Genomic DNA, 27,594 nt, shown 5'->3' on the forward strand with positions numbered 1-27,594 from the left:
GTGATGTTTTATGATGCTCAAACAGCACTGAATAAAATTATTTGGTGGAAGTCATTTGTTTTAAGGAGCAGATGCTCAACTCATGAGATTATCCAGAATTTTCTGGAAGTGCTATTAACTAACTGCTTTTAGCTGTCTCTTCAAATAGGAAAACATATGAATTAAGTGAAGAACTGGAATTGTGATACTATGCGCCTGATGCGAGAGGCTTTCAGCAAACATTTTCTTCAAAAATTTATTTACTTATTAGGTTTGTATGCTGCCTTTGTAACTCACAAATCCCACTGGCTGGCAGCAATAACAAAAGAAAATACAAATGCAAAGAAATAAAATGTCCAGAGTAAAAAAATATAAAATCGAGCAATGAATTAGACACAGATGGCAACATCTCATTAATCTCCCATGCTCTGCAGAAGAGCTCAGTTTTAGTTACCTAATCTAGTTCTGGATAAGGTTACTCTGAAATATAGGGGGATTACCAAAAAGCAGCCCCTTACACTTCACAAAAATGGGGCCCCACGAACAATTTTTTTGAGGAGGAACCTCAGAAGAATCAACTCATCTTGGAGAAGGATATCCTGCATGTGCCAAAACATCCAGCCATAAATGGCTTTAGGGATTGTGCAGGTAAATTATTTGGATTGTTCAGATTGTGCAGGTAAATTATTTGGATTGCTTGGATTGTGCAGGTAAATTATTGGCTGTCAGTGCAGTGCTCACAATACAGATATGCTTCCAGCAATAAGCGTTCATTGAGAGAGCTGCTGCATTCTGCACACCTTCTGGATGATCTTCAAAGGCAGCCCCAGAGAGAGCATCTAAACTTCAGGGATAAAAGGTAGCTTATGGATGGATGTGTGGAGAGATGGAAGTGGAATGGTTCGCAAGGGCAGAAATGTATGGAGAGGCAATAGCAAATGGGTACTGGTACTGACTCAGTTGAATTTGCTTTGTATTTGTATTTGTATTGTCTTGTATGCCGCCCAGTCCCGAAGGATTCTGGGCAGCTCACAATAGACAAGGGAAGGGGGAAAACTAGACAAAGACAACACTTTAAAAACAAAACCGCAACATTCACAATTTCCTCGGGGCTTTAGGTTTTCTCTTTATTTCCTGCCTTTATTTTCTTTTGTTCATGATTTTTTTAATCACTTTTCTACATTTTTTATAATGTTGCTTTCCCCAAAAGAGCATAGATAGGGTGATGGAGATATATGTACCATATTTTTTGGAGTATAAGAGGCACCCTTTTCCTCCAAAAAGAGGGAGAAAATCTGTGTGCCTCTTATACATTGAATACAGCATTTTTGGCCTCCCAAAATCCCAACCTCTTTACAAACATGGACGTGCAGAGGGTTTGGGAGGCCTGCAAAGTGCAAAAAACCTTTTTAAAAAAATTACCTTTTCAAAATCTTGGTGTGTCTTATACTCCGAAAAATACGGTACATACATAAGATATATTAGTGGGTAAAGAGCCGAGGTGGCGCAGTGGTTAAATGCAGCACTGCAGGCTACTTCAGCTGACTGCAGTTCTGCAGTTCGGCTGTTCAAATCTCACCGGCTCAGGGTTGATTCAGCCTTCCATCCTTCCGAGGTGGGTAAAATGAGGACCCGGATTGTTGTTGGGGGCAATATGCTGACTCTGTAAACCGCTTAGAGAGGGGTGAAAGCCCTATGAAGCGGTATATAAGTCTAACTGCTATTGCTAACTGCTATAGTCTAGCCAGTCAGTAACAAGATGTTTTCATGGTGCAGACTGAGGCATTCTTTGCCTTCCCAGCTACCATCTAACTGCTAAAAGGAAGATTTAAAAAAAAAATTCTCTTTGGCCCTTCTGCTAATGGATTCTACTAGAAAGTGGCTTCACCAATCAGCACTGCCATATTATCAGTATTTTCCTTGGAGTTTTTATATATATATAAAATATATATATGTTGTATTTGTGCTGATAAAACCCTTACTGGGATTAGAACTTGTGGTATGGCTAGCTGATGAGGGTATGGCTAGCTGATGAGAGCTAAATAGCAGTAGACTTATATACCGCTTCATAGGGCTTTCAGCCCTCTCTAAGCGGTTTACAGAGAGTCAGCATATTGCCCCCAACAATCCGGGTCCTCATTTTACCCACCTCGGAAGGATGGAAGGCTGAGTCAACCCTGAGCCGGTGAGATTTGAACCGCTGAACTGCTGATCTAGCAGTAGCCTGCAGTGCTGCATTTAACCACTGCGCCACCTCGGCTCTTATTTCAAATAGCTTGAAATAGTTCTATACTAGTCTCCCTTTATTTATTTATCAGCACAAATACAACATATATATATATATTTGGGCATACCAGGGGTTGTGAGATATATATATATATATATGTATGTGTGTGTATGTATATATATATATATCTATATCTATTAGATTTTTTACAACCCCTGGTAAGCCCCAATTATGGGAGGAAGCTAACTGCTTCCATCATCTGTCACTCGGCTCGTCACAAGAGTCCATCACGACAGAAACCCAATATTTTTACTGTTGCCTTTGTTATATTTGTGTTTTTTTTATTTGTGCTGATAAATAAATAAAGGGAGACTAGTATAGATCTATTTCAAGCTATTTAGCTCTCATCAGCTAGCCATACCCAGGTTCAAATCCCAGTAAGCTGATGAGAGCTAAATAGCTTGAAATAGATCTATACTAGTCTCCCTTTATTTATTTATCAGCACAAATATATATATATATATATATATATATATATATATATATATATATATATATATATATATATATATATATATATATATATATATATATATATATATATCATTTTGAATTCATCCTGGCAGTTCAGAGTTCGTATGGATGCTGGAGTGGAAGATCTGTTGCACTTATGCCAGCTGAGGACTTGAAGGAAATGAAACAGATTGCAGGCAATAAGACACAGGTCATCTTCTTCTTGCCACCTCTTCTTGTATTTAATTTAGGAATCCCTATTTAAAAAGTGATCAATTCCACTATAAGCCGTGCCTTTCCGATTGTTGATTCTCTTCTCTATGGCCATTCTTCCTTTTGCTAGCTCTCACCCAGTTTCCTTTCTATTACCCAGGACAGATAACTGTGTTGCTTATGAAGCCGAAAACCAGGAGCAAAGATGGTTCTGGACTGAAATATCCCTACTCCAATGTTGGCTTCATTGACAAGACCGTGTGCGCAAACTTTTCATTTATTGTATCATCCCCTTGACAATGTGGAGAGGCAATGTTCACATTAGGAGGCTCAGCAGGGTAGACAGCTGCACTTTTTATGAGGGCCGTTTGTCTTTCATTACAATTTAACCTTTCTCCAAACAAAGGGGGAAAGGGCCTGTGGTAGCAGGTGCGGCTGAAAGCATTCTTTCTGAGTCCCTTTCTATAGGCCACTGGCCAATATGCCAACAGGCAGGGCATTAAGAATAGATGATGATCTCATAATTCAAGGACTAGGTATAAACTAAGAGTGCTAGAAGAACTACATTGCTCCATTCATCCTCGAGGTTAGTAGATTGTAAGGTAGAACCAAAGGGCTTCTTGCTAAGAGTTGTATGATGGGAACCTTATTCAGCAAAAGGAGTATTTTAGGGCACGGACACCCCTTTAGTAACAATACTCTTGTTCAATATTGCTGTGTCAGTAGAAAGTGTATATATTGACTGTCCTCTTTCATTTAGTTATCTGAACTATTTTCACCTATCTTTAGTGGTTCTCCCATGATGTCAAGTCTATACATTTTTATGGGAGGCTTAAACTTGGGCACCTCTTTTGTCCCATTAACAAAGGATTGCTGCCCTCTTTCCTTATAACTGGGATATCCAACATGGTGCTTGGCAACAGACAGCCTCTATCCTATCTGATTTCCCCCAACCTATAATTTTAAAATGGAGGTTAACCAAACATCATTTTCCAACTTGAGTTTTATTTTTTAAGAAATGTTTTAAAGAAGCCTCTGAATTCCACGTGTTTCTAGAGGCATTTTACAATAAATTCTGGAAGGGGTTAGGCAGTGAGGCTTAAAACAAGCACTTTGATACAACTAATTTGCTCCACTTTTTGTTGAATTACAGTAAAATGCTTGTTTCAAGCCCCTTAGAACTATGTACACTGCTTGCCACCTTTGAAGCACTGGAGCAAAGGATCTGTTCCACCAGCATTAAGGTTTCAGTGTGGAGAAACTTGCGTTTTGACTGAAGGAGACACTTCAAATTGGATTTTTGTAGGAATTGACACTGAAGTGTCTTCTTGACATGGAGCTGTGCAGCTTTCCATGGCCAGAGCAGGTAGGCAGAGGGCAAAGCATTAAAAGTATACAAAATTATCTGGAATAAACATTCTGTGGCCAATCACTTACAATTATATGAGCTCTGAAGAAAACATGTTTTAAAATGTGTTTGTTTTCAAAATTATTCTAGAGATAATCATTCCCTTGGTCAATTCTTTGGTGAACTTACTGGCGGAAAGTGTCCATCCTACAGCACCACCACCTCAGTGAGGAAGAAACTTTTATAGAAGGGAACAAGAGACTTGTTTTTAGTTCCGTTTCTCTCTCTCTATAGGACACACAATTTTGAGTTTTGTTTATTGGAATACAATCTATGCAAAATGTTTCAAGGAAAAAGTACATTCCAAGGAGTTGGTTTTATTCCAAATTGAGAATTTTTTTTTTCTTATTGCAATATCCATAAAACGTATTTGCTTTCTGAAAATTAGTGTTTTGTCATGCTTGGTAGCATGCAAGTAGGTTCTCAAAATTCCAAATTCTATTTTCTAATTCAAAGTATTTTGAGACTTCTGTTTTAAAAGTGTGTATAAAGTTTCCTTTCCTGCCTGAAAATAGGAGGTATATTTTACGTATTTGGAAAAATGTTTCCAAATGTTTAACTCTGTGCAGAGCAGAAGCCCAAAACTCGGGGGAGGGGGGGGAATGAAGGTCCTCAGATCCAAAAGGGGGCTCTCTGTAGTAAATAGCTGCAATGTCACTGAGACTATGTGTGACTATGGATGTTCAGATTGCAAAATCCCCAAGAGTTCTTTGAACAGCTGCAGACACAGAGCTAAATAGCTTCCATAGGAATTACTATAATAAGCCAACAGTCGAAACCAGTGACTTTTAAATTTTCAAGTATTTAACACTCTTTTTTATTGTTGTTTTATATGTTCAAACAGATTGCAAACCAAGATAATAAAATATTATAACAAATACATTGATAGTTTTTCAGCAACAGAGTTGGGCAATGGGTGGAGCTGTGGGAAGTCCAGTTTCCATTGCTCTCAGTATGGCAAATAGTGATGGAAACTGGAGTCAAACATTCATTTGGAGAGCCAAATATTGCCTTCTTCATACTATGAAAAATTGGGTATAACATAATTTGGTTTTTTGGGGGGAAGGATCCTGTGCATAATAGATAAATGATACAACAGTGTTATAATAATATATACACTTGCTTGAAACCAAGCTAATTTTTGTTGGCATGTAATGAATGCTCACCATAAGATGACAACCACTATTTTTTGAAAAGTGCACAATTGTGAAATTCTTTACATATCTGATAAATAAACCTATTGGAATTCATCAGGCCAATTAATCTTCAGCAAGAGTGGACAGCAGAGGTGCTCAATTAGCCCCCTCCTTCCCACTTTGCTTCCAGACCCCTTCCAAATGTCCTTGTGAACTGTAATTTTCAATGTGGAAGCAAATAATACAAATAATTGCTATATTTAATTAGGTTTAATAACAGCTATGCAAAACATTTTTGCTTTGATCCATCCTAAGCTTGTATGTAGATGAAATATCCCACCCTGAGACTGAACACTCAGCCAGCTGCTGTGGGTGCTGACAAGAGATCTTTTTGTGAAAGGGCTGCACTTTGTACTCAAAATTGAAACAATAAAGAAAACTGCTTGAGGGATATTTTTTTTTTTTTTGAAATTGAATGAAATTGAAATGAATTGAAATACAGCTTTGTGTCCTTGCCTTGCTTTTTGAAATATGGGTCACTGGCGTGCCATTTAAAGGCCAGGAATGGCCCTCAACTCCAAAAGGGATGCCCCCCTCCAGACTGTATCAGATTGCAATCTAAGTCCTCCTTTCAGTTTTCCATTTCAAACATTATGGCTATATAAGTTAACTGACTTTTTCCTTCATTAACTTCTGGTCATTTCCAATTCCCTTTAATTTTCTATGCTCATCAGACTGTTAACATGGAAAATACAATCTTAAACTTTAGAAACAGAAAAACAGGAAGAAAAGGACATTGCATATTCAAGCTGCTACAACCAATCCTGGATATAGCATTATCAATACCTTTTATGGCATACACACTCCAGTGTGATGACTGTAAGTCATAGGTACCTTTCAGAGAGCCTGCACTTTTCAATGATTTTCTTAAAAACAAGAGCACATTCAAATATAATTTAGAGTTCTCTGCTCAAAGAATAGAGAAGCATATGAATAAACACGTTTTATTTTAATGTATGTGTATAATATATATTTTACAGACCCTGCTGTATAGCATTTATTTCTAACCAACAATGTGCTAGGCACTTCACAATTTGAGGATTTAAAAAAAAGTACATAAAAGATTCAGCTTTCTGGTAAAAACCCAATACATTTCCTCGTGGATATGGCATACAATGAAATACTTGTACATTTATGGTATATGATGAAGTACATTTTTGTACCTCCAGAAATAATAGCAGCCCCCCCTAGAGGTTCATTTCCTTTTTTTTCTATGATAGAGGTAGAATGGAACCCACCTGTGGTTCTTTTTTCCTTAAGACATGATTGATTTGATTATTTTCTTCATCCAACAACAGAAAAGTTTTTCCTCCTTGATATATTGAGGCCAGATGAAGCACCTCTACCAGCTGCCATCCTGTATTTAAATGTATTTTCAAACCTCAACCCAATGCAAGTAGAAAGGATAGTTAAGATCTTAACAACATCCTTCAAAAACTGAATTTATTCCAAAGCCTGTCTTTCTACACTTGGGTTTGACTGTACCTAGCTACAGTACGTGATTTGAAAACTTCCAGAGGTATTTTGTGAGTGGAAAGCTCTTGCTTTCTCTGGAAATTCAAATTTCTAAATAAAATAATGGAAAAAAAAGGTGATTCTGGCTGCTTAGCAGAAAGGCTAGTACCTATTAAACAGTTTCCCAGCCAGCGTGGGAATTTGGGGGATTGAAGTTGGCAAGTTTATTTGTTTAATTCCCTTTAATCCCCTTTAAACTACTTTAGAAAGTGGGTTTTAAAACAGGGTATGATGCAATAAGTAGCCTTTTAAATTAGAGATGAAGCAACGCCATTCATTATTATATTTTCTTAAAATATAACTTAAAAACAGTATTTAGTATTTAACTTAAAAAACAAAACAACATATTTCTTCATTGACTGGACAGTTCTTATTTAGTAAACCATTGTTTTTAACCTTCATGTATGTAAATTCAAAGTTGCCACAAATATCATCAGGAATGTATACAATGCTTTAGTGAGGCACATGTTTCATGGTTCAGATGGAGAATTTAAATCAAATGGTGCTATCTAGTTCTCAAAAACCAGTTAATGCCAAGTCCTTTATGTACTGAGGCAAATACATCTTAAATCAATAGGGTGACAAAGATCAGGCTCTGTGTTACAGGTTTATGGGTTACGATACTATGCTCAGATTTGCTTCACATTTTACACATAAAACTCACATTTTAAACCAAAGATGAAAAATTTGTTATCAGACATTGTTGTTCTCCCTCTCTCCCCCCCATACAATACTGTAGTAACAGGTAAGATGACTTTGATTTTTAAACTGGGTTGGGAGTCCTGTCATACTTTCAGATCTTCATGGGGAAACTCAGTATGATTAGCAATGGCAGGGAACTTTCTCTTAAAAAGGACTTTCTACCACTTCTGTGGTTTTTCCTGGCGGGTCAGGCAGAGTGGAATGTGGTGTAAGGCAGCCCTTCAGTTCAAACTGGGTAGCAGAACCAATGTTAGAGCATCTTGTGTGCCTTGCAACCTGCAGCGGGATTTTTGGCAGGGTCCTGGGATTCCATGAGTTATACCTATAATGAAATGTTTAAAAGGCCACATGCTGTCTTTTCTTGGGGGATACCTGACAAAGCGAGGTCCCAAGCATCCACACCTAGTAAAGGCCAGATAAAGCACTCTGCTAGAAAGTAAGAGGCAATTGGACCATCACAGGATACTTATTAAACTTCTTCTGGCATATTTACCTATGAGCACAGTAGAAATGAGACCCGCATTTTCTCCAACTTGCAGGGAAGGACAACAGGTCATGCAGCAAGGCAAATTACGTTCTTTTAAGCCTATCTGCAGCTAAGCATTTATTCTATGCAACTATTTGCCTGCACTAGTCAACTGAAGCGTCTGGAAAATGTCCTTGGAAGTCACGTCCAGCTTTGCTTTGTAAATCTCACTGGGCATCCTCTTTTTGTCATTTATGCATTTGAGGGCTCACTTTCTCATTCATATAAAGCATTAGCCCAAAACGTTTTGTCACCTGAGGCAGAAGAGCAAAATTTCCTGCTGCTTTTCTTTCTTGCAAAGTTAAGGATTATCATTCCAAAACTATCAAATTATTTTGACACCCAAGGGAGAAAAATCCATAACTTCCAGTCTCTCCTGTTGTAAAAACAATAATCAGTTCCAGGGCCTCCAGGACGCACCTAAGGTAGCCTCAATGCTGCCTATAAACAAAGTTAGCCTAAAGCAAGAGAGAACTGTGTGGGAATGATGATGGCCTTCACATAAAGCTGCCAAAGGCAGCAGAATAATGGCAGCAGAGAGAGGAAAACTTTGCTGCTTGGTATAATAGGAGGACCAGAAACCTAGAGCTCAACAAACTCTAGAGCCAATAATAGAGGAAAAAGCACAGCCTATTACAGTGCCTGTAAGCCTATATAAGGAGTTAAGGTTAACTGCACCTGGCTAAAAGATGCTCCTATTCTGACTATGGTCAGTTTCGGTGATAGGGGCCTTGCTTTCCCTTGGACTCAAACCTGACGGTTCTGAGGTAGATTCACCCACTAAGTGAAGGAGAACCTGTTAGGCAAACTTGAGATAAGATAAGACCTCAAAAGTAGTTACTGAGAAAAAAACCACCCAATTCATTTGCAGCACTGAGGAAGCAAAATTAACTGCAATAGATGCTTCCAGTACTTTGCATATCCCAATGTTGATCCTAATATTAAAAAAGATGATTTTTTTCAATGCCCTTCCAAGTTTCTGCTCTGGACTGCTACATATCAGTAGCTGCTTTAGCACTGGTTTTGTGGACTACAGGTAAACTACTCACTGCTCTGTCAGTGACACTAACTGTATTCTATTTGCTCTGGCTGTAATTATGACCATCATACAACTCTTACTTACCAGAAACATCTGCCTGAACCCCTAACTATAAGTCATTTTATCTTAAGTTACTATGCTGAACCATTCAAACAGGAAGGTCTTTAGAAAGGGTTCTTTTACAAAGAATTTCTGGAAATAAGGTTTATTCTAAAGATTATGTTCCAGAATTGAAAGCATTGCTAGCAAGTTCCAGCACAAAAAAAGGGGGGGACATTCTTTGAAATAAGCAGGTGTAAGATAAACATGGCAGAGTGCCATGTTTAGGAATAAGAAAGAAATTTGTTCAATTAGTGTAGGAACTTATCAGGCTCACAAGCAGGGGTTAAATGCTACTGTTTCCGGCGAACTGGTATTTCTGACAATCTGCTGTGACATGTGGTTTATATTAGCTAGAAAGCAAGATTCCCTGCTTTCTAGCTAATCTAAATAGCGTGGCACAGCGGATTCCCCCCCCCTGCTGTTTGGTTACCTTTGCAGGTGTGCTTGGTAGCAGCTCTGCCCACCTGCCTGAACGTTATCACATCCGTTTTTGACGCTCTGTACATCCACGCACTCACATTGCTACCGAACCGGTAAGCAAAGGTAAGTTGATTTCACCCCTGCTCACAACTATGAATCTACATATTGCAATCTGCAGAATTTGCAATTCAAAAATAATATAATTGTATATACGTATATCTCGATGTGCACACAAAAATGTCTATATTAGGGTAAAATATAAATAGTTTTTTAAGGAAAGCTCAAGAAGAAAAGTGCATTAAAATGAGTATATTAGATGACTCTTCTGCCACAAGAGGTTCAAACATTGGCCAAATCCTCAAACACTGATTCAGGTAAAAGGAAATAGATATATTTATCTATCCTTTGTCATGACAATTCATTTAAGACTATGATCAAGTTCAGATTGACACTATCTTTAAACTGAAAACTGCTAATGTTTTTCAGTATTAAAAATAAATTGATATATGCATTCAGAAAATCTCAGGAGTATCTTTTTTTAAAAAAATCAGAAATATAAACAATATTCATACTATATTCAAGTCATCTGCTTAAGAATTTTTGGTAACTGTATGGCAGGAAAAACTACTCAAGTTTTACTGTTGAGTTATGGCTTTATAAAGTGTGCAAAGAGAACAGAGGTGTATCCAAAATATCAGTTTTTCCTGACATAGTAGTAGTTTTATCTTAAATGTCAAAATGAGATTCAGCATTACCAAAAAACCCCAAACAAAGTAAGGCATTTGTGAGAGTATTGGATAAAAAAAAAAAACAGAATTGGCTTTGGATTTTTTTAAAAAAAAAAACAAATAAAAAAACCACAAGATGAAAAAACCAATTATTTTGAACATATAGTCAGCTTTGCATATTTGTCTGCTTTTGTTACAAAGAATTCTGTATTCCCATTGAGATATTTCATGAAACATGCAAGGAGGAAATTAGTTAAGCATGATCCAATTAATGTTAAACACTTATATATTCCACCAATTTCAGATGGAAAATTTAAAAAAATATTCAACCTCTCACTGAAATAAATACAAGATTGCAGCCTGATTGTAGGCATATTTACTTAGAAGCAAGCCTCACTAATTTAAAAGGAAATGGCCTTAAATTTGCTCAACTTGGTGGATTTTGCCAATTTTTCATTAGGGAAAGCATATTCCAACTCCTGTGACAGCAGGAAACCACATTTTGTACATCCTTTGGGTAAGACAGATTTAACGATTGTCAAAAAAGAAAAAGAAAAATGGAACCTGAAGAAATGTTCCCATTTCTTTGTCAACCAATCCCAAACACACATCCACCTTTGAGGTGAACCACAATCAAAAGAGAAATAGAGCACCATCCTTTGAAAAGAAGCAAGCCTCATTTCTTAATCTTTACAAGCAGCTGACTCTCTTCACCTCAGAAGAGTCATTACAATATTGTTTCAAAGCAAGAGGAGCTACTCTGCCCATAGTACAACCAACTTAAGACAGCAATTATCAAGTGCATGGAAAAAGTGCCTATAAAATAATGTAGCTACTATCACTTTTTTCTCTCTCCTCTGGAAAATCTAGATATATATTCATATCTAGCCTATCTAACCTTGCATGTGATTCTCAGTTAAATTCAGAGAGCTCTATAATTACTCAATTATTTCAGCCCTTGTCCAGCTCGTAGGAGCAGAACTGCTCAAAATTGTTTTGCAGAGATCAAGGATCATTCCCCTTGTGGTTTTACTCTTTCTATGGTGATGAGGTTCAGCTGATTGAGAATTCAATTAATCCTGAGAATGTTCTTCTTAAAAAGATCTTGCAGAGGAAAGTGCATCTAATTTTCTCATCTGCAATACCATGAGTACCTGCCTGGAGTTTCCCATGAAGAACTGCTGGTCAATGGCTGCTTGATGGAATGAATCCTGCCTCAGGCTTGGTTCCACTCGTCTTTTAACTAAACTACAGGTTCTTTTGCTTTGGAATCACCACGCAGAGGATAAATAAACAGATGTCCTGGTGGAATAGAAGCTGGTAACATGCATCGTGTCCTCTCTTGTTGTTTCATGGATCTTTCTTTCTTATGCAATAGACCAGCAGCATTTTCCTTTCCTGTCAGCCATTGAAGAACCGCCGTAGAACAAATTGGCCCAGCAAAATCACGGTTGCTACCATCAACATGTATTTCCAATAAACATTACTCAAGTCCAGTGCTGCCACCTAGAGAGAGAACAGTACTGTTATAGATCCAATTCTGTATTAGCCTAGCCTAGCTTCTAGCGTTGGTTTTAAACTCCCTGCGCTGCTATCAGCCTGCTCACTGGGAATTACAGCCCCCAAAAGAGGAAGCATTAAGTTGGGGCAGGCTGTTTTAAGAGCTTTTCTCGGCCTATTCCAGGATAGCTCCAGAAAGGGACACTAATAACTAAAGAAGTGAAAAGTATACACTTGATTTTTAGAAGGAAGACGACCCTCCCCTGTGCCTTTCTTCACAATTATTCATCAATGTCCATGTATTATTTTACTGTTTGCTTAGCTGTTTTGCAGCATGGTTCAGAGGCAGAATGGGTGCTTTAGAATCGGAAAATATTAGCTTCAGTATCCCCAGATAGATTTAGGAAACCATTTGGAGCATTTGTAAACTGAGTGGCATATAAATTATAGCAAAGCAATTGACCCATCAATTGCCAATCAATCACTCTTGGACAGCCTCCATTAAACAATGCAAAGCTAGAAGGGCCAATTATTTGACCCAGCTGAAAAGATAGCTTCATAGATTCCAAAGGCCTCTGACTCAAATCCCTGCCAAGAGCAGCTATGCAGTTGAAGGAACCAAATAGGATGCTAGGCTTCCACAATGCGTTTAGAAGCCCCAAATACCGTATTTTTCAGAATATAAGACACCCCCCCAAAAAAGAGACTGAAAATTTGGATGCGTCTTATACTCTGAATGTAACTTTTTTGAAGCTTTTTTTCAGCCCTAACGAGTGAAGCGATCTTCCGTGTTTTGCCTGCTTTTCTCATTGCTGCTCCCTCCTACAATCAGCTGTGCTTTAGAAGCTGTTTTTCAGCCCTAATGAATGAAGTGGTCTTTTGGGCTTCCCCTGCTTTTCTCATTGCTTCTCTCTCTGATGATCAGCTGTGCTTTAGAAACTGTTTAAATCCGCAACCATGGGATAAAAAGAGCATGCACGTTCAAAATCAGCAAACCTATGTGCTGAAGCTGACCAGACTAAGGATGCTAGCCAGATGTATACCAGGTAGGCAGAATTCCCCCCCCCCCATATTCCTCCCCAAAAACTAAGCTGCATCTTATATTCCGGTGTGTCTTATACTCTGAGAAATACGGTAGTTCTTGCCGATCAGAATAGATTCTAGTTGCCTAAATGGAAAAGTAGACTTTATACAAACTAGAAGCTTATGTAATTTATATTATTTCCTGTTTCTTTGTTCACTTACCCATCCTCCTTGCTGAGCAATCCATTGTGCAATGCGATTGTGTAGCACAAATTCAGCCATGTAATGTGCAATTCTTCTCAGGAAGCCAGTGATGCCATGTTGGTATACATGGATTGCCATCCTGTAGCCGAAGCCCAGCAAGGCTATCACACGCCCCCAATTGATGCCACTTTCAAACAAACTGGGGAAGAGAAGGGTCAGTTGCAGTTAGAGATTTTCTAGAGCAGGTTCTTTGCTGCTTAAGGAAAGGCATTACACAGATGTCTTGATCACAGCAACTAACATCTCGTTCATGCTAATGGGTCTAAAGGGAAGAAGAACTGCAGCTGGATCCTGGGAAAATACTTCTGCAGTTTCAGGAACTGCTGAGAGGTGTTATATGTGAACCAGTGCGCTTTCTAAAGCACTGTTTCTTAACCTTAGCAACTTTATGATGAGTGTACTTCAACTCCCAGGATTCCCCAGCCAGCCAAGTCCACTCATCGTAAAGTTGAGAAACACTCTGTAAAGTACCTTCCTTCCTCTGAATCTGATGGGCTTCCCAGTCCAATAATAATCATTATCATGATGATTAGATTTTGATTCCAGCTTTTTTACATATAAAACTCAAGGCAATGAACATTCATACTCCTATCCCCGTTTCCTATGACTTGCTCTTACAGTAAATCTAGGAGAAAGGCTGAGATGCCACATGTTTCAATCTCTAGGCTTTTTGAAATGGTTTTGAAAACTGGAAGTTAAACACAAAGATGGGTTCTATTTCAGACTGGAGAACTTACCACCCACAATCCCCTCGTTTGTCAATCCTGAAAAACTAGAAAATCCCAACACCAAAATTTGGCAACAAATCACTGAATGTAAGCAGTGAAAGTTCATACCAGTTTCTAAGGGGGAAAAGAAATGACAAATTAATTTTTTGGAAAAGCTTATCCCAATTTATTTTACTACTGGTTCTGTGGGTGTGGCTTGGTGGGCATGGCAGGGGAAGATTACTACAAAATCCCCCCCCCCCGATCAGCTGGGACTTGGGAGGCAGAGAATAAATGGGGGAAGGGCCAGTCAGAGGTTGTATTTACTGGTTCTCCGAACTACTCAAAATTTCTGCTAATGGTTCTCCAGAACTGGTCAGAACCTGTTGAATACCACCTCTGCTCAGCATCCCGCAAAAAATGTTGGAAAAATATGAAATATGTGTGATTACATCTTTGCTTTGCCTTTCTGTTCATGGGCTGCTGCAAATAATAGCTTCTCCCCCACCCCTTTTGATGTTTTGCCTGTTCACAGAAAAAAACAAAGTCCAGTTGCCTTTTGAAAAAGCATCTTTGGGACAACCATGACCCAGATGACTGAGAATCTCCATAAATACTTAAATCAGTAGGATCAGCTCTGACCTGGCTACCCATCTCTGGAGGGAAAGCAGCTGCCCTTTCTTTCCGCTACAACATCCATAAAGGCTTATTCTGCCACCATGAGGTTGGGAAGTATCCTTTTTTAAAAATCTGTGCTTGCATGTAGCTATAGAACTTTAATTTTTAACTGGGTGTATGGTTGCTTAGAAATAATCTTTAGCTATCTGATGGGATGATTCTGATATCCAATTTTAAAAATACACTTTATTAACATTAGAATTTCAATGCGGCTGAAAACACAGCAGGAATCGCATGGAGTATGTCCCCATACATAGCAACTGAAAAAGAGGAAAGAGTAGGTGCTGTTTTACCTCAAGGCAGCAAAATCGTGCAACTTGGCATCCCAAGGAGGGGACAGCAAGAAAAGAGGACAGGAGAGAGAGAGAGAGTTAAATATTCTTTACATGGAACAGGGAAACAATGTTTGTGAATGTAAAGATGCAAGTATAAACATTTCTCTCTATTGGTGACTTTACACTTTGTCATTTCCTTTCTTTAATAAAAATCAAAGGGAAAGGAAAGAAAGAAGCAGAAGAGGAAACTGTGGCTAAATTTTTCCTAAGCGGAGTACCATATACCACCTTGGAGTTCCATATGGTCTCTTGTTTAGGTACCACTGCCATTATAATCTCCAGGTCCATAGCAGTTTTCACTGCCTTCATGTTATTTCTGATGGCTTAAGACAGGGGTTGGGAACTTTAAACACTCAAAGAGCCATTTGGACCCTTTTCCCATAGAAAGGAAACACTGGGAACCATAAAGCCCTTCCCATGCATGACTATTTCCTGAGCGCCCACAAAACTAGCATATGTTTTTGAATTAAAGGTTCTATTTTCTTCTGAAACGTTTCTTTTCTTGGATTTATCCATGATTGGCCTACTGGAGGGTCAATAAATTGCGTGCTGGTGGGTGTCACACATATTGATACATATTTTGAGCGACAGGGAATTGCAGCAGAGGGATGAAAGAGCCACATGCGGCTACAGAGCCACGGATTGTTGACCCCTGGCTTAAGAACCTGAAGAGGAATTCTTCTGAATCAGATCAAAGGCCATTTTTTTAGTCTAGCATCCTCTTTTCCATACTAAGATAACACATCTGGCAAGCTTATAGGCAGGTCAATAGTCTACTCTTGCTGCTGTACCCCAGCAACCAGCCCTGATTGGTGCCCACTGCTGTGTGTGATTGAAGACCCTCTTTTTCCAATCTGGCAGGGATCCTTGTCATGTACGAGCAGTATAGAGGTTAACATCAACCACAACTTAAAAAAAAAACTATAAGCACCAAACTCTAGTAGATGGCCCTGGTCTCACTTACCTGGAGGCTATTCTGGTGAAGTACTCATATGCATTGTCCTTGGAAAGCTGCAAAGGCTTCAACATCTCAGAAAACTCCTTGTCATACCGTGCATTGATGTCATCAGCAATGATAGCTAAGCGTCGACCCACCTGACTGTTGATGCTGCACAGTGAACAAATGAACTGGTTAAATTGGAACATGGAGGGAGACTAAGTAAGCATTTAAGAGCCTGTGGTACTTACCTGTTTGGCTCCTGCTGAATTGCGGCAATTTCTGGATCAACTGGCACATCCCCCTCAGTTTGCTCCTGCTCCTGTTGGTATCGATGGAAAGCATAGCTCTGGAACACCTCCTCAGTCTGCTGAGCTACCAAGTCCTCTGCAGAAGAGATAATAGGATCCTTCAGCTATCTGCAGCTTCATTTTGAGCAGAGGTAGGTCACAATTATTGAAGCCCAAGGCCCTCTCCTCACGAGCGAATGTCACGAGCAAAAACATCAACTTTCAGCACGAAATGTTTTGCCCCCTTTCCTAAAACCCTGAGTATGTGTATGTTAAGCCTTTAAAGCAGGGGTGTCAAACCTGATTTCATTGAGGGCCGCATCAGGGTTGTTTGACCCGGGGGGGGGGAGAGGAGGGCATGGCTGGGAAGCGTGACCAGTTCGACATGTGGCCCTTTGCTGTTTCCAGGATGGGCCTGCGGGCCAGATCTAAACACCCCTGCTTTAAAGGAATTAACACATCTATTATTCTTCCAACCTCTCTACATCAACTTTTTCCCAAGTAGTCCATGCCACAGAGATATGGGTTTCCCTTCTTTACTTGCTTATATTATTATCACAAAACCCTCTAAAGCAGGAGACACATTTTTTTCTGCTTTATAAAGCCAGAAAACTTTCCTCATTGGATTTAATATGTTTTTCCAGTTAAAAGTTGCTCAAACTTGCTTATGGACAGAACATCACCTAATAATAATGTGCCAACATCATCACTGACCTTGATAGTCAAGTCAGAATTTGAATCTCATTTTCCTGGTTCAAGTATTTTCCAATTAATTCTCTCTAAATGTGTTCAGCAACATTGTCTTTTATACCACAGATGCTGATGGAAAAAGGCAGCTTCTGCTTAAGGATATTGACAGAGTTTGACCTACAATTCATCTTTAAGAAATTCAAATTCTAGGTCTTAACTAATCTGCAGCTTGTTTCTTTATCCCAAAAGGCACCTGAATTTTCTTTTTTTTTTTTTTGGCTTGAAAACGTTTTGCTTCTCATCCAAGAAGCTTCTTCAGTTCATGAAAGTCCAGCTGCTTTTTGAAAAGCACCTTTGGGATAACCACGATCTGGATGATTGACATTCTCCACAGACTTGTTTCATTATGTTGCTAATCTACCAAAAGGGTGTCAAACTCAATGGAGGCGTGGGGGAGTGGAGCTTTTCCATTGCCTTTCTTATCCAGTTTTGTTTTTTAATCTCAGCAAAAAGTTACAACAGGTGAGGCATGGCATTCTGAATGGCTGTCTTTACATACAAAGGAAGAACTACTTTTCCTAAACAGCAATATAATCTATATTATAAAGAGGAAAGAAACTTCTTAAAAAGAACTATGACTTATGAATTTACAGAACTTAATATCTGACACCTAGGAACAGCAGGAAAGAGCAATGGTGAAGCAGTAAACCGAATGGTTTACAATCTTCCTCATGGTAATTTGGTCACTGATATATTAAACAACAGAAGAAAACCCCAAATCATATTAAGCATGATAGTATCTTAATTTTCCACATTATACTAAGGGCTACTTCACCACATCATCCCAAAGGCCATCTAAAAAGCCAGGTCTTCACAGCTTTCCTGAATGAAACAGTGGTAGGAATATGGCTGTTCTCATCTCTGGGAGCGCCTTTTTTCAGACAAAGGGGGAGAACTGCAGAGAACTCACACCTAAGAGTCCATGATGGTTAAATGCCCAGTCTCAATTCTGCAGCAAGCCTTCTTCTTTTTTAGTTCATCAGATGGTCAAATTTCACTCAAAGAAGGCAGCCTTGAAGGAGCTGGAAGTAGGGATTAGGCTCAAATTTTCAACCCCCCTTCTTCTCCATCAATATACACTTATGGGCTGAGTTCTATATATAGGTGAAGTACAGATCAGAGGTGGTATTCTGCCAGTTCGCGTGAACTAGTAGTGGCGGCGGCGGCAGGCTCCGCCCATCTGTCCAGATATCATCACGGACACTATGCATGCATACAAGGTTCTGCGCATGTGCAGAAGCGCTGTACACGAGCGCTCCCTGTTCTTAACCGGGAGCGAAGGTAAGATTTCATGCCTGATACAGATGTCGGTAGTCTAGAATACTCATCACACATTGTCATAGTCCATGCAGGCTGGAATATAACTATCCACAAAACTAAGAAGTCACTAAACAGAGCAGCAACATGGAAGAAGACAATGTAATCTGCAGAAAAACAACTGGAAATAGGATGATCCCCCCCCCCCTTTGCTTATCCCTCTACACTTCTCTCTCCCATAAATCTTTTTTTTTAACCCATTAAAATACCCAAACAGATTTTGCTGAGAAATTTTACTCTGGCCTTGAGAAGGAATGGGGAAGAGGTTAAATGACTCAGCCCTGACAAACTGTAAGAGAAAACATGAGAAAGAGAATCAGGATAGCTTTGTGTTGTCCTTTAAAAAGATAATACAGATTCTGTTAATATTGTCTGAAATAATAAAATAGCGTTCCTAGAATCCCTGTGGTGCCTATTTCTTGATATGATTTACCTTGGACGGTTGACAGATATTAATGTTTCATATGCTGGATGAGAAGAAATGCAGAAGGGAAGGCAGCAAAGAAAGAGATCAACCCTTTGTCATTGGTTACTTCTTCTAAACGGTGCCTGCCCCTCATCCTCCCTATTTTTAGCTGCTTTGATAAAAGACCTAGGCCTATTGCCAGTTTGTGGCCTCTCTACTCAAAAGACAAAGCCACAGTAGAGAGGGGTCCATGTACTTTCCCCTCTGTTCTCCTATATTTCAACAGAGAATATGATTGTGTGTTCTTAATGGATATTATTTTAAATATTTTTGCTCCATTATCTTTCTTTTCAGCTAGTAAGGGAAGCCAAGAAATGCAAACATTTGTTCATCCCATTTCCCAACAAAAAAGCAAGACATTTCTATTGCACTAAACTATTTTAAGGTAATTTCCAAAGCAACAAAGATTCTTTCCAACTGCAGGATCATTATCATAGGCTAAAGTGGGAGCCAGCACAATGCTGGTGAAATGCTGGATTGTGGAAATTCAAGGTAAAATTAAATCTAGCCCTAAAGCTCATTGATGATTTTAGGACAATTCAGCTTCCAGGATTATTATGAAGGCATTGGGGAATGGCTATGTGTCCTGAAAATTCCGAGGACAGGCAGCATAAAACAAAAATGCAGTAATGCAAATGTATTGACACTAATGCTCTGTTTGTGTGTGTGTTGTGTGTGTGTGTGTGTGTCTTGCGAACTAACCTAAAAATATGAGTTCCAAGTGTAGTTATAAAAGAAGAGACAGATATTGTGATCTCCGGAACTTAAAATATATTACCCACTTAGCTTTCGTTAGCCTCTGCTTAACATTAGCAGAGTGTAAAAACTACCATTGACGAGATGTTTGCCTTATTCAGGAAGGAACAGGAGCTAAGCCTCCATCATTTAACATGCCTGAAGTAAAAATGACAGAGCTAATTACAGATGGGAAGCAGGTGGACACATACACACACACACATACAGTGTGCATATATATATATATACACACACACGCTTGGGGTAAGCTTCAGTTCAATTCCTTGTAATTTTAGGTACATGTCCATACTATTTTTCTTAATCACAGTAAGAACACAGGGATGGTTTGATACTGCCTTCTTCCGTGATCCCGCGCCCCCCCCCCCAATATTTTTTTAATATTATACAGCCTTGGGACAGGATCACCTGCAGAATTTGATGAATTTGTCAAAACGACAAAACAAATGTGGTGAGGGTACCACATAAAGTTGCTTTTTGCATGTACAATATTACAATGAATAAGGATCTTGTATCACAATTGCAGTGTCTTTTGTGATCTGTACTCCTGTCTAGGATTTCCTTGTGATCATCCTTCCAAGAGCTACATAAGTAAGCCTGACTGTTTATTTCTTGAATCCAAACAAAGTCTTGTGGCAAAGAGACTGGAGTGATCTTGAAAATGCCCTCTTCTACAGAGCATTATGAATCATTATGAGGTTCTATGTACTTTTATTTGGATTATGTTATAGTTATCATTTATGTTTTATATCTAACAAAATTTAAAATCACCAAAGTTTCATGTAGGTCCTATATGCTCCTGCCACTTGCTATATACTTCACCATGTACTTACTATATACTTACTATATGCTATATACTTCACCATGTTATTCCCAAAATCATTTAAGATCAGAAGCAAGTTGATGCCGTAATTTTGTACACACTGTGTGTGCCACTAATACTACTGTGGCCAGGGTGGGTTATCATCTACAATGTTTGAGCTGCACATTTGACATTCAGCTTCCAGGTGGATTTAGGATTAGTATCTTTATACTAAATGCAATTAAGACATCTAGTCAAATGTTTATGTCATGTACTGAATGGCCACTGCAGGTTAAAATAAAATATTCATTTTCAGAGGGTTGCAAAGTACAATAGCTATAACCTACAACCTTAAATGAGATTTTGTGGTTAGTGCAGTGCCGTGTTCTTTACTTTCCGGTTAAGCATGAGTTTTTTTAACCAACCAATCTGCAATATTATGAAATATTCTGTGCCCCCTCACCAAATCTTCTCCAATTAGATTCTTCTCTCCTTTCCCCTCCAACAAGACTGTGCTATTACCAACAGCCATTAGGAAATAAATCCCCAATCCTCTTTTTGTCTTTACAAAAAGATTATTTCCTTTTGCTATCTAAGATTTTTGATATTTTTAAAATAAATCTCCTTAGTAGGATTTGATTGTGAAAGACAAAATAAAATTAGTATAGTGAATAAGAAATTATACCCAAGAAAGCTGTAATGCGGTTAACAGTTTTTGTACTACTGTATTTTTCGGAGTATAAGACGCACCTTTTGTCCTCAAAAAAGAGGCTGAAAATCTGGGTGCGTCTCATACATCAAATACAGCATTTTTTTTGCTTCCCAAAGCCCCTCCCCTTCACCAAAATGGCCATGCATAACCTTATGGAGGCTTTCATAAGAGCTCCTGGGGGGGCTGGAGAGGGCAGAAATGAGCAAAAAAAACCGTTTTTGCCCCCCAGCAGCACTCTATAAGCTTCCATAAGGAATGCACTTTTTTTGACAAAAAACTGGCCCGCTTTTGCAAAAAGCGGGCCATTTTTTGCTTGTTTTTTCCCTCCGTCGCCCCCCAGGAGCACTCTGCAAGCCTCCCCAAAGCTATTCATTCGTGAAAAATGGGCCGTTTTTGGGAAGTTTGCAGCGTGCAAACCTTTTCCTTTTCCTTTTGGAAAGCTCTTTAACTGATTGATGAGAATTACATTGATCAAGTGCTGTGCCAGCAGAAACAAAGTCTTAGGTGCTGCAGATTGTCAGCAATTTCCTTCTCCAGCACATGGATAAATACACTTGGAAACATCTACCTACCTATCTACTATCTCTTTCTCCCTCCCTCCCTACTGTATTTCCCCCCCCCCGTCCCTCTGTTTCCTACCTATCTACTTATTCTCCCTCCCTCCCTCCCTCCCTATCTATTGTATTTCTCTTTCTGTGTCTTTCTATTTCTCTCTCTACTTACACACACTTTCTCTCTCTCTCTCTCTACCTACCTACCTACCTACCTACCTACCTACCTACCTACCTACTCTCTCTCTCCCTACCTACCTACTTTATTTCTCTCTCTTTCTCTCCCTCTCTATCCCTCTATCTACCTACCTACTTTTTTTTAATTTGCTTCTTTAAAACCTTGGTGCGTCTTATACTCTGGTACATTTTATATTCCGAAAAATACTGTATGTCACTGAACCCTTTGACCCCCTGCTGGCTTTCCATGCTATTGACCTTTCCAAACTATTTTCAGCCCTCTTCCAACTAATCACATATTTATACAGTATCTATATTATAGCATAAAGATTGGAAGTATATAGGAATGTTTTTCATCTTTTACTTAAAGAAGCCACTTAAATTATTTTCAAGAGCTGCCCTTTCATTTGAAGGCTAATTAAAATGAGGTACAATGATATGCAGTGGTGGGATTCAAATAATTTAACAACCGGTTCTCTGCCCTAATGATTTCTTCCAACAACCAGTTCACCAAACTGCTGAGAAAGTTAACAATCGGTTCTCTTGAAGTGCTGCGAACTGGCTGAATCCCATCACTTAATGATATATGGCTGAAAAATCATAAGAAATCAGTGTCTTGCACCAAATCAGCACAGGTTGGGAAAGGAAAACAGCCCCACAAAGAAAAAGCAAGTAATTGACTCATAGTCTCATTGAAGCATTGCAAAATCACCCACGAGTTACAAGCGAACAATTAAAAGAAATCTTTTCTCTCTGCAACCTAGTTTACTATGAACAGTCTCTATTTCTACCATTTCTTAGCGAAGTACTGTAAATGAATCCTGAAAAATAAGCAAATAGGAAAATAAGCAAAAGAGCATTTTGGAAAATTATACCAGCTTCCTTTTTTAGTCTACTTAAAAAAAAAACTTTCAGGACATTTAAAATGTAAAGTGAACTGTCTCTAAAAAACAGCTATAAAATTGCATTTGTGTCAAGTATTATTAGACATGTTAACAGAACTTTTGTTACCAAAAAATCAGGCCGCCTATTATTGTCCACATTATTTTCTACTACCTTAAGACCCTTCACCCCCAACCCAAGAGAAACCTGACAGCATAGATTTTGTTCTTTTCCTTAATCTGCCTGAAAATCTAAACATTTCATTCTCCTCTTCTTTCATGACATCATTCTACCAGCATCATGTCACCAGCAGTCCTAAATAACACAAAAGTAAAAAACACAAAAAATATGCTCCCCGCCTCCTACTCATCTTTAAAGGATACTATTGCAGGACAGAGAAACATGTAACTTTCAGAAAAAGAGAAAAACACAGCTCCATGCAATTTTGAACCACACTATGTTTATGGCATTATATAATATCTTTTTCGACATGCTTTTAAATAGACTTTCAAGTTTGGATGTTAATAGCCATTCTTCTTGCCTCATAGGACCATTTAAAATTGTTCTATTGTAATTCACTAACAAATTCAAATAAAGCTGGTTGTTTTCTCCTTGCTAGTCCTCCTAGCATTAATCTCCTTGAACTATAAATTGTTGTCTCATAGGCAAATAGTGATGAATAATAAGTGGAGTGATAAATAAGTATCTCATGTGCAGGAGGTCAAAATTAGCTCATACAGCAGGACTTAATGGAAGAGATGGTTATTGTAGCACAAACAGGAAAGAAATGTGCTTGCTGAAATATAATAAAATGATTCCTAATTTGTACAAAAACTCCAGAATTAATTCTCTAGTTTTGTAAAACATCGCACAATGTTAGGGATGTAATCCTAGTCTTGGGATATATATATATATATAGAAATAATGTATCTGTCACTTTAAATGCTCAAGTGAGATGTGATTGGATGCTGTTGCTTTAATCAGCCATAAGAGGGATTAGGAACTACTACTGTTTGTTCCTGGTTGTTCCTGTATGTTCTCCTTGCTTGTTATTGGAGTTGAATACTGTATATTGGATGGTGGCTACTCTGTATGTTAGTTACCTGTCTATGTGGTGAATCGTTAGTTGAGCATCTGTAAACCAACATGTTGTATCATAGACTGTGTATATAATTCAAGACTACTTATCACTTGTTTTGAAGAATGTTTATCCTACTTTATTTTTGTTAATGCAAGTAAAGTTATCCTTGTTTTAACTTCGGTGGCTGTGATTGAGTGTGACTATTCAGCGGCACATTCCTTGCTACCTTCTGCTACTCAACTTTAGTCTCCAAAAAGATATACTTAACACACATTGCTAAGAAAATTTGTGTATATTTACATTTTATAATTAGTCATTTGTCGTCCCCCGTCCCCCCCCCCCCCCGGTAAAACTTAAAAGGATAAAAATAATAATTGAAGTAGAGCAAATTTTGTAACATTATCTAAAAATCCAGGTCATGCAGTATATTTTGCTCCATATCATATAATTAAGTCTGCTTTGGAACAAGCCTATGTAAGTTAAATATGCTCGATATTCATTCATTTCAATTTCTGCCCAACTCAACCAAGTGACTCTGGCTGGAGTCCAGAATATTTAAGGATGCAAAATCACAATGGTTTACACAAAGATTAAAGTATAAACAAATATATTGGTATTAAGTGCAGTGGAATGTGTAAATAATAGGGGCAACCAAAGTTAAATATTCAAAATTTTCAAAGTAAAAAAGAGCCTATTTGTATACACATTCTTAATTTTGATCTCAAAGCTCCAATATCTCAATAATTATTTTAATTTTGCATCAATTCTGTGTATTTACTTTTTAAAAATTCAATAAATAAGACATTGTGATCCCAAAGTCATTGAAAACACCACTGTCATTCGTTGATTAGGAATTATTCATAATTATACATTGGGCAGGTGTGTTCTTCTGTACAGTGAGTTCTGCAGGGATATTTGCAGCCAGATATTTACCTCTTTTTCATGTATATTTCAGAAGCACCCTGATAATTTTTATTTGCAATGTTTGTTGGATATCTTGGATAAATCTCTCTAAAAACTGGAGCTTGTTTTTCCTTGAAGACGTTTTGCTTTTGAAAGAACTTTTGAAAAAACACCTTTGGGACAACCGTGACCTGCATGACTGAGAATCTCCATAGACATTTGGGAGCAAAGCTAACACATAATGGAGAAAAATTATGGAAATCTAAGGAAAAACAACAAGTTGTTGCCTTTTGAAAAAACACCTTTGGGACTTCACTCACAAATCATTACTGGTAGTCATTAATGTTATGAGTTAAATTTGCTTGTTTTGCCAAACATTTTTTTAATGGTCAATGACTAAAATAAAATTTTTGGTCTGTCATTTATTGTGCAGATTCAGAGGATGCAAATGAAGCTGTGGCAATAAAAACACACTCAATGCCAGTGTTTCTCAACCTTGGTGACTTTAAGTCCTGTGGACTTCAACTCCCAGAGTTCCCCAGCCAGCTGGGAGTTGACGTCCACAGGACTTAAAGTCGCCAAGATTGAGAAACTCTGCTCTATGCATTAATGCAGACCAAATGATACTGCAGAACTCATATCTCAAGGCTGTGCAGTGGCATAAGAGCCAAGTACCCTAGTAACCAAAATTTTATCTCAGATAATCTATATAGCAGGTATCCATTTAAGATTATTATTCCCATATGGTTGAGGCTAATAGCAAGCACTCTACCTACAGTTTCTTAGAATTTCCGAGTTTTAAGAGTTTTGTATTGAGAACATAGCAATTTTTTTTCCTATTAAATCTGCACATGGAAAAGCTGAACCAAATAGTCTATAAACTGCCACAAAATGTAAGGAGCTGCCAATAGGTGGGATGAATACAAATGCCAGTCCTAATTGATTTGGTGTATTAATGAATATATAATAGCAGACTAAATTTTCTTCTAAAAGAGAAATCTGTAAAATTGTAATCCAAAGTAATCTTGGACTTGATTCTGAACAATATACTGTCCCATGTATTATTTGTATGTTAGTGACAAAGCCAGTGGTGGTATTCAGCCGGTTCGGATTAGTTCGGGCAAACTGGTAGTGGCAACCTGCCAGTGCTACACTGTCTTATTTAGCCACGTTTTCTAAGCTGCGCACATGCGTGCAAGATGCACGTGTGAGCAAAGTGCATGCGTGGAAGGCCATGTGCATGTGTTGAAGGTGTGCGAGTGAGCGAAGTGAGCTCACATTTTCAGTGTACGGTGAACCAGTAGTAAAATTATGTGAAACCCACCTCTGGGCAAAGCTATGTTTAAATTTCATATTTGTATAGCCTTAGGTAACTGCATTCCTGGGATAGGAAATAAAAACCTGCAACAAGTTTATCTCTAATGAGATGTTAACACACTCCAAACAAAATATTTGACAATTATTTTGGGAAACAGCTTGAATTGTCTGCAGTCTAATCCAGCAGAACCCCTGGCCACAATCTAAAAGTTTTCATACCTTAGTAATTTACAAATAAGAACAAAAGTCCCCTATGCTTAGAAAATAAATTTACCTGCTGTCACATATTTTAAGATGGAGCTTACATATTGATCAATTTTTTCTAATGACTATTGCACATATGGGTGGATGACACTGAAATATAACTGCCAAGATGAAGGAATTATTCAAAATTGTAGCTTAGCTTCCAACGATCTACTATACAATGAACACACTCCAATAATAATTTTGAAACCCTTTCCTTGGAAGCAGGCTTGTCAAATGAGTAAATTACACCAGATACTTATTCATTTCTCCTTCATATCAGAATATAAAAAAATGATTTTTTTTCCTGTGAAAGAAAAAGGTGCGAATAAATTCTTGGGCACAGTCATAAAATACTGCACATAGATTATGCCTACCATGACATCAACAACTCCACATTATCAAGAGCTGATGCAGATGCCATTTTATGGTTTCCATATATCAAAAGCTGGTAACTGAATGAAACCTCAGTGGAATTTCCCCCCCTTATAACTGCTTATCATGTCCAGCAAAAATTGTTCTAAAGTGACAACCACCAATAAAACACGAAGAATTATTTCAACCTGATGATTACTTATATAGTACTCCCCTTTATCTCCTTGAGACAAAAGCAATACTGATTATATATATATATATATATATATATAGTTAGTCACTTTGCAATGCTTGATTATATACTTTGGTGCCCTCCAAATAATAGGGATGTTTATTATTGGTGATCCGGCAGGCAGAAGACATGAATGAGACTTTTCTGACCCAAAGCTTTCAAAGAGACATGTAACAGTGATAATGAGGGATGGAGGGGATAGCAATTATCCTGATACGTGCTGTCAATCCAACTCTACCAGCAGCCAGAGATGCAACAAATTCTTGGCCTCCATTGCTGGCAACTTTACTTGTCGGAGTAGGCAAAAAGAAGCAAAAAGAGAGAGGAAAGTGCTTTCTCCATTTAAGCAAAAGGTTTGGATGTAGGCTTTTTTTTTTTTGAATTTGAGAATTAAATAATAGGAAAATCAGTCACAGCACACTTATTAATTCAAAGAAAGAAAGACAGAAAGTCCTAAACATCCCTTTTCAAAATCTGAATTCAAAAGTCCTAAACAAGCTTGCTCCAAATTAGAACCCCCCCAAATCCAGGGGCATTATCAATATTAGGTACTAATTAGGTTTTATGTTTGGGATGGGGCACATTGGGAAGCAGGAGGCGAGGATTGTAACTCTTAGTATATTATTTAGTAGAATTTACTGCAATCAGTGAAGAGTTTCTCTCCTTCCTATTATGTTAATTCACCCTCTGTTTAAATCCTGGTGTTTCTGAGCTGGCATCGGGAGATATGT

General features: G+C 38.2%; 1 protein-coding gene across 3 annotated transcripts in view; it reads right to left on the reverse strand.

Moving 5' to 3' along the window:
• Nucleotides 1-6,752: 6,752 nt before the first annotated feature.
• Nucleotides 6,753-27,594, reverse strand: part of BAK1 (BCL2 antagonist/killer 1) — a 32,197-nt gene continuing 11,355 nt past the window's right edge. For all 3 annotated transcript variants that reach the window (XM_032218342.1, XM_032218341.1, XM_032218343.1), the window contains exons 3-6: nucleotides 16,264-16,399; nucleotides 16,040-16,183; nucleotides 13,314-13,494; nucleotides 6,753-12,074 (exon numbers count right to left, since the gene is read on the reverse strand). In XM_032218342.1, the coding sequence (XP_032074233.1) occupies nucleotides 11,970-12,074; nucleotides 13,314-13,494; nucleotides 16,040-16,183; nucleotides 16,264-16,399 (566 nt within the window). In that variant the 3' untranslated portion in view covers nucleotides 6,753-11,969. The remainder of the gene's footprint in view (nucleotides 12,075-13,313; nucleotides 13,495-16,039; nucleotides 16,184-16,263; nucleotides 16,400-27,594) is intronic.

This window comes from Thamnophis elegans, chromosome 5 (genome assembly GCF_009769535.1).
Source record: "Thamnophis elegans isolate rThaEle1 chromosome 5, rThaEle1.pri, whole genome shotgun sequence".
Taxonomy (NCBI): domain Eukaryota; kingdom Metazoa; phylum Chordata; class Lepidosauria; order Squamata; family Colubridae; genus Thamnophis; species Thamnophis elegans.